The 7,871-nt window shown below is 36.7% G+C and overlaps 1 protein-coding gene across 5 annotated transcripts in view; it reads left to right on the forward strand.

The window, feature by feature from the left end:
* The first annotated feature begins 3,973 nt into the window (after positions 1-3,973).
* Positions 3,974-7,871, forward strand: part of tfap2c (transcription factor AP-2 gamma (activating enhancer binding protein 2 gamma)) — an 18,080-nt gene continuing 14,182 nt past the window's right edge. For 2 of the 5 annotated variants that reach the window (XM_054751939.2, XM_054751940.2), the window contains exons 1-4: positions 3,976-4,043; positions 6,363-6,437; positions 6,937-7,389; positions 7,663-7,714. In XM_054751939.2, coding sequence (XP_054607914.2) covers positions 4,014-4,043; positions 6,363-6,437; positions 6,937-7,389; positions 7,663-7,714 — 610 coding nt within the window. In that variant the 5' untranslated portion in view covers positions 3,976-4,013. Of the gene's footprint in view, positions 4,044-5,439; positions 6,438-6,936; positions 7,390-7,662; positions 7,715-7,871 lie in introns of those variants that run through there. The other 3 variants (XM_054751941.2, XM_054751942.2, XM_070549370.1) reach the window with 2 other exon arrangements.

Raw genomic sequence — 7,871 nt, forward strand, 5'->3', positions numbered from 1 at the left:
TGGAAGTTAAATCAGTTCTTGATAAATGTAACAACAAAGTCTCCACTATTTTGACGGTATTGATATGGTGTTGGTTAAAAGAGTTATTGATGGTATTCTAAAACCTTTAACTTATCCTTCCAAACTGGTTTATTTCCTCAGAAAATGAAAGTAGCTAAAGTAATACCAATTTTTAAGCAAGGGAATAAACATCTATTTAACAACTACAGGTCAGTATCACTTCTTCCTCAATTTTCAAAAATCCTGGAAAAACTAATAGACTAGAAAACTTTCTTAAATAAACACGAGATACTAAACCATAGTCGGTATGGATTCAGAGAAAAGAGGACAACAGCATTTGCAATAATGGAAGCAACCGATGAAATAATTAATACACTAGATAAAGGTAAATATGCTATTGGAGTATTTATAGATTTTAGGAAAGCTTTTGATACAATAAATCACTCAATTCTCATAAACAACCTTCAATAGTACGGCATTCGGGGAATAGCACTGGACTGGATCACCAATTATTTATCTAAGAGACAACAATTTGTGAAAATGGATGATGTCACTTCTGAAAGTATGGGGATTGCCTGTGGTGTTCCCCAGGGGTCAGTATTAGGACCTGCTCTATTTAATATATACATAAATGTCAATGTTCTAGTCTGCAAAACTCTGAAGATGATCTTATTTGCTGATGATACAAATTTGTTCTTTGCTGGAAATGATCTCAATGAAATAATTAATATTATTAATAAATAATTAAGTAAACTAAAAAAAGGATGAATAATGATAAATTATCATTGAATATAGGAAAAACAAAGTTAATGATGTTTGGCAATTGTAAAAACAAAACAGAAGTATGTATAAAGATTGACGATGGAAAATTTGAGAATGTTTATGAAATCAAATTTTTGGATAATAAACTCAGTTGGTAGCCCCACATTAGACACATAAAAACCAAAGCAGCAAAAAACATTGCGATTATAAATAAAATGAAGCAACTGTTGGACTGTAAATCACTCCATATTCTGTATTGCTCGTTAGTTCTGCCAATTCACAATTACTGTATAGAGCTTTGGGGAAACAATTATAAAAAAGCTCTACACTCTCAGTATTGCAAAAGAGGGTAATACGTGTCATTCATAAAGATGGGTATCTGGATCATACAAATTCTTTGTTTTTACAGTCAAAATACATTAAACTTCAAGACCTGGTTCATTATCAAACAGCTCAAATCATGTTTAAACCTTAAACCTGATCTGTCTGAACCTTAAAACTTCAACCAGAGTGATGAGGGATATCATTTACGAAAGAATAAACATTTTAAAATGCCTAGGGTAAGAACCACTAAAAGGGGTTTCTGTGTATCAGTATGTTTATGTTTATGTATTTAGCAGACACTTTTGTCCAAAGCGACTTACAAGTGAAAATCAGCATGTTGCCCTTGAGGCTAACAATAACAACAACTTGACATCAATCATGGAGAGGAGGGAACAAAGGAGTGGATGGTTGAGAGGGGGGATATGTGGTGTGAAACTGTGGAATGGGCTGCAGGAAATACACAGTGTCCAAATATAAACAAATTTAAATCACTGTGTAAAAAAATGATAATGGATATGAAAATTAGGTTCTCTGAGGTTATGGAAACTATGATATTGTCATTATTATTTTGCTGTTGTTCATGTTATTATTGTCATTGTTATTATTATTATTATTACATCACTAGTACCATAAAATGTTAATGCAAATGCTCTCATTAGTAGCTGCATATATATGCATGTATGTATGTATATATGTATGTATGTAGGTATAGATGGTAACTTGTAAAGTAAATTAGTAATGTGAGACAAGGGGGTGGGATTGAATAAGTACTTGCCTCTTCTTACTCCCTTTGGACAAAGACTTCTTTTTTATTGGTATATCTTTTCTACTATGTTCATTGATTAAAAAAAATATTTTGTCTTATGTTCAAATAAACGTTGCAATCAACCAATCAACAACAAATGCTGTAACATATCTGCTCTTTAGTTTGGATCTAATGTCTTCAGGTCAGCTGGTTTGACCTCTGTGTTCTAGATTAGAGTGTGATAGGAGTAGTGGATCTGGGGGATGAAGTTAGACCAGTCGTTCCCAACCTGGGGTCTGTGACCCCCCCTAATTGTGATGGTACACAAAGTAGATGGGCGTGGCCTAATAGTGATTCAGCAGAGATTTGTTTACTGCATCATTTTGGAGTTCCTAAATTAATAAACGAGGGGTTAAGGAACTTTTAAACTTTTATTAAAACCTTTTTCATATCAACAAAATAAATATGAGCTGGCTGCACAAGTCAATAGTGTGATGCCCAGCAGGAACATAAATCTGTTATTACATTCGATTGTCAATTGACACAGAAACGGGATGGAACTGAGCGAGAAGGCAATTTTTTTTGGGATTTAACTTTTCTCTATCTTGTACCTTCATTATCATCATCATCATCTGTGTGTCTGGGATAGATGGGGGCAGAAGACCCAGCAGTGAAGGCTTCACGGTGAAGCCCTGACTGTCCCTGTCTTCTGCCAGGTCCTCCAGCTGGACCCTAAGGTATTCCTAGACCTGCCAAAGAAGTATTGCCTCCTGGGTTGGCCAGGTGGCCTTCTGCTGGCAACATCGTCATCATTTTCATCTTCATCACAATGCACAGTCAATGAAATGGGGGGAATTAAGCCCATCCTGCAAATAAAAAAGAAAACACTTTACCGTGGTTTGTTTTTGACAGACGTAGCAGAGATGTAGTAAGACAATATCACCACAAGGTTGCAGCAGATGCATGTTTTCATCGCACCCGTTTGAAATGAGTCATTTATTTAACATCATGTTTCCTTAACCCGTTTAAGTGACGAATATCCCACCAACAAACACGTGCTGCTTATTTAACAAGGTGGTTTAAAGAGTAATACGGGACTCCACATCATTCATCTGTACGGGCATTATTTAACTGTAAACTAATCTAAAGCAAAAATAATCTTACAAAAATTGTATCGACTTAATTTGTTCTCTGAGTTGTGAACCAAATTAAATGAATAAATTGACCTGCATTCATGTGGATTTGGTTGAAACGTGTGGATTAGTTGAATAAAACAATAAAAACAACAAAAATCGGTTTAGATTGATCAAGGACAGAATTAAATACCACAAATGGAAGTATATGTTTTAAACCCAAACCTGGTAATGTTGCAAGGTCTTCTCAACAAGTGCAAATACATATAAACTACAGCTGCTGTTTTTCTATTAGGCCCTGATTTTAATTTAAATTAACTCATAAACGCAGATAAACGGGGTTTATTTAATCATGTTTACAAGTTAAATCTGACTTTGTCAGACATTTGGTTTGACTTCTTACCTGTGCAGCCTTAGTTCTCTGATATAAACATCATAATATTCATTATTATTTATTTCGTGGACGGTGTCAGAAATAAAATGTAAGATTCTTGTTTTTTTTTTTAATTTTTTAATTCTAACTCATTTCCAAAAGCAGTTCATTCTAAAACGTTTCGGAGATATCAGATAACAGGATGCAATCTCCACCTTAAAAAGCTTCTTGCTTTTCAGAGCAGGTCAGCCTGAGGCCGTTTCATAGGGGTGGGGGTGGGGGTGGGGGTAAAAATGACCTCATCTGAAAAAAATAAAATAAAATAACAACCCATTTTACTTTTTTATTTCACTGATTTCAGATGTATTTATTTAAACTTCATGTTAAAAACTTTGGTCCGTTCAGCTCATTCAGTTGAGTTAGTCAACTATTAAAACAATCTTTTTATTAGGCAGATTACTATAATATTTTTCAGATTAAATTAAGTCAGAGTTCATGCGCACAAACAAAACTAAACAAACGTTAATTTTAGATTTAAAAAAGACGTAATTGCTCGTTTGTTTTCCATTCAAGGTGTTATAGAGTCGCGCATGCGCGTTTTAGGACGACCAGGTAAATCCTACAATAGACTCCCCGCGGATTGAGTCATTCGCTGCGTCTTGGTGGAGCCTTGCAGATGTCTGTGCTGGAGAGGATAGACTGGAGGGTGAGCTGGTGTTTATTTTATGGATTATTTACGTGTTTAAGAGAGTAAAACCTTGGGATTAGCCAGACTAAAGCTTTTATTGTCAAGAAAATGGCTGTAAATGAGCTTTTTACGTCAGAATCAGACATTTATTTGATTTTTTCCTTTCATTGGCCTAGTTATTAACGCATTTATGTTCTAGAATGTGACATTTTCTTATTTATTTTCTGCGCCGCGTCTAAATTGGTCTTTTTTTAATCACAACGTTCGTTCATTTTAAATTCTCAGTATAATTTAGTCCCAGACCAGCTTCACGTTGCTGAACTTTTAACTCGTGTGACTTTTTATGATTTCTTCCCCTGACATCAGATGAGTGGGTTAATTAGGATCGTTCAGAAGATTAAGGCCAGACGTGACTAAATGCACTTATTCAGGCCCTGCTCAGTGTTTGTTTCAGCGCAGGAGGATCTGTAATCATTGCGCATTTCGCTTCTGCTTGGCATCACAAATCAAGGAGCAGGAAAATAAAAGATAACCCCTTTGATCCACGTCCTGTGGCCATCAGAGGCTGCAGGGGCGTCATAAACATCTAAATTTTGAGCCTATAAACAATCAATATAAAACGCAATAAAACAATGGAATGTGTGTTGCCATCACACAAAAAACGTTGTTCTTTTTTTTTGCATCTCAACAACATCAAAATGTCTCAATAATTTTGTTTATGAATGATAAAGCTCCTCTCTGATGTAAATGAAGTTACAAAAGCTTGTTTGTTGAGATTCTTGGAGCTTTTAAAAGTTCTTATGACTGAAGCTGCTCAGCCCTCGGGCTTGTTGCGGTTTGAAACGACCACTTAACGACCACTGATGTTGAAATGACACCGGCCTTTTTTCGAGCTCCTGTTCGGTTTCGAACTACAAACACATTGTCTCCAGAAAAGGAAATTCAAAATAGATTTATTTGTTTATTTAAATCTGAAAGTAGTAAAATGAGTCAGTAGGTCTATTTAATCAGCTGAAATTGTGTAGCCTACATAAAATAATAGATAGATAGATAGATAGATAGATAGATAGATAGATACTCTTTATTGACAGACTCTTAGGTCCAGATATATATATATATATATATATATATATATATATATATATATATATATATATATATATATATATATATATATATAACAACAATACATTAAAAACAATTAATGAAACAAAATAGGTAAAAAATAGAACAAATAAAAAATAAAAGACTAAAATAAAATAAGAAACAAAATCAATTAAAAAAACTTACTATTAAGATGTTCCACACAATAATAATAATAATAATAATAATAATAATAATAATAATAATAATAATAATAATAATAATAGTAATAATAATAATAATACATTGAACCAACCATGATTCAAAAATTAAGCGTAAATGTATAAAAACGAAAATATACAGTAGGCCAATAAATACTTAACTAAAGCTCGTTTCTAGTAAACATTTGCTGAAATTAAAATGCTGCAGTTCATTTTCTAACAGACAACAGTTGGAATGCCTCTATTGGAAATATTTCATTGCATATTAGTCAATGATCAAGCGACACAAAATAATTTCTGAGATTTTAGCTTTCTTAAAAAAATAATAAATTATAATTTGGGAAAGTTCCTAAATGAACCCACAGAGTCAAAGTCCCAAACAAATTAGGTTGTGAAAGGTTAAAGAGGCCAACTTTAGTGCACACAAAGTGCTTCTTTTCCTTACGTCGCACTAAACCTCCGCGCAGACGGACGGGATTCTAGTTGGACCGCTGCCCCGCCAATCAGCGGCTGCGTTCTATTTTTCGCCGCCATTGGCATCTTTCGGCTATAGGTAACGCCCACTCCGACAGGCTGTGGAGATATATAACAGAGTTCATTCTCATCTCTGGACCAATAGGATTGAACCTCGCTGTTTTGTTCATAAGAGGGAGTGAAGATTCTTATGCAGCAGTTTTGCCCACTTTCAACACAACTCCGGCGCGCGCTGACTGGAGAGAGAGAGAGAGAGAGAGAGAGAGAGAGAGAGAGAGAGAGAGAGAGAGAGAGAGAGAGAGAGAGAGAGAGAGGAATATTTGCTTGACAACGACACTTTTTTCCTCCGAGAGTCCGTGGAAACTCACGGGCCAGCCTGTGCGCTGTCCGCTCGTCAGGCACTCGGTCACGTTGCCGCTGAGCTCTCACCTCAAAACTTTTTACGCGCTCCAGCTGGAGAACAAGCGACTTCACGATCTCCATTTGTGCGCACCTGGATTAACTCAAGGCTACGCTTCTTCTCCTTTGTTGTTTTTTATTCTTTTATTCTTTTGCTCAGTTTTGCAACGGAGAAAGCCAATCAACAATGTTGTGGAAATTAGCCGACAACGTGAAATATGAAGATGACTGTGAGGTAAGTGGTTCAAATGCAGGAAGGACAAAAAAGTAAAAAAAAAAAAAAAAAAAAAAAAAAAAAGTTAGATTTGAAGTGACAATGGTTTACAAGAAGAGAATCTAAACAGGATTTCAGGAAAGTCTGCAAATCACAAAAAGGGAAAGACAACACCATTAGGTCACGTAAAAAGTTTTTAGCATAAAAAAGAATAGACATGCTGAGCTGCAAAAAAGAGATGAATTAAAGTGTGTAAATATTTTTGAAAAAAGTCATGATGATAATAATAATAATAATAATAATAACAATAATAATAACTTTAATTATTATAATTTTTATATGTTTAAAGTTCTGCTTTCGATTTTTTTAATTAAAATCTCTAATTTCTGTCATCCAATCATTTGTTTTTATTCACTTGCGTTTACCTGACACCTAAATTCTCTGAAGCGACAACTGTCACCAGAACACCTGCCATCTGTTCGGCATGTCTCTCAGCTGCCTTATCTCCTCCGTCCCTCAGGAAAGACATGACGGCAACAGCAATGGCAATCCCCGGCTACCCCCTCTGCCAGCGGTCAGCCAGCACCTGTACAGCCCGTCTCCGGCCCTCTCTCACTCGGCTGGCTCGGACTTCCAGCCTCCCTACTTCCCTCCACCGTACCAGCCCATCTCCTACCCTCAGTCCAGCGACCCTTACTCGCACCTCGGCGACCCATTCAACATCAACTCCATACACCAGTCGCCCTCATCGAACCAGCAGCAGCCGTGGCCCGGCCGGCAAGGCCAGGACGGGCTCGGGAGGAGCGGACTGGCGAGTCAGATCTTGGGCCTAGAGGGAGGATCGTCGGGGATGAGGAGGGAAGGGTTCCGCCGTCCGGAGCTGCTGGCCTCGCACGCGCACGCCCTGGAGTCCTCGGGTATAGGTGACAATATGGGGATGCACGACATGGGCCACGGAATGGACGAGGTTCAGGTAGGCGGATGTGACGCAAATAAACACGTCAGCAAGAAAGTCAATAACAACAGTTTTATAACAAATTACAAAAACTGTTTAGAGCTGTCAGTTATTGCTGCTTTTATGCTTTTACACACACACACACACACACACACACACACACACACACACACACACACACACACACACACACACACACACACACACACACACACACACACACACACGCCGCGTAAATGAAATATGTGCGTGTTTGTCATATAATTAATTAATGTTCTTTTTTTAAATCAGCATGTAGACGACCACAGTATTATAATGGCAGACCAGACCGTCATCAAAAAAGGTGAGTTTTGCTTTGTTTTTAGCTTTCAGTGCTACAAACTAAAAATATATATTTTAAAGCTATGTGGTCCTGTTGGGAAATGCTGCATGTTTTGCACATGCCTTTGTACAGCCATGCAGTGATTACTAAGAGGAACTGGAAATTTACTTCAAAGACT

The sequence above is a fragment of the Nothobranchius furzeri genome, chromosome 3 (genome assembly GCF_043380555.1).
Source record: "Nothobranchius furzeri strain GRZ-AD chromosome 3, NfurGRZ-RIMD1, whole genome shotgun sequence".
Classification (NCBI taxonomy): domain Eukaryota; kingdom Metazoa; phylum Chordata; class Actinopteri; order Cyprinodontiformes; family Nothobranchiidae; genus Nothobranchius; species Nothobranchius furzeri.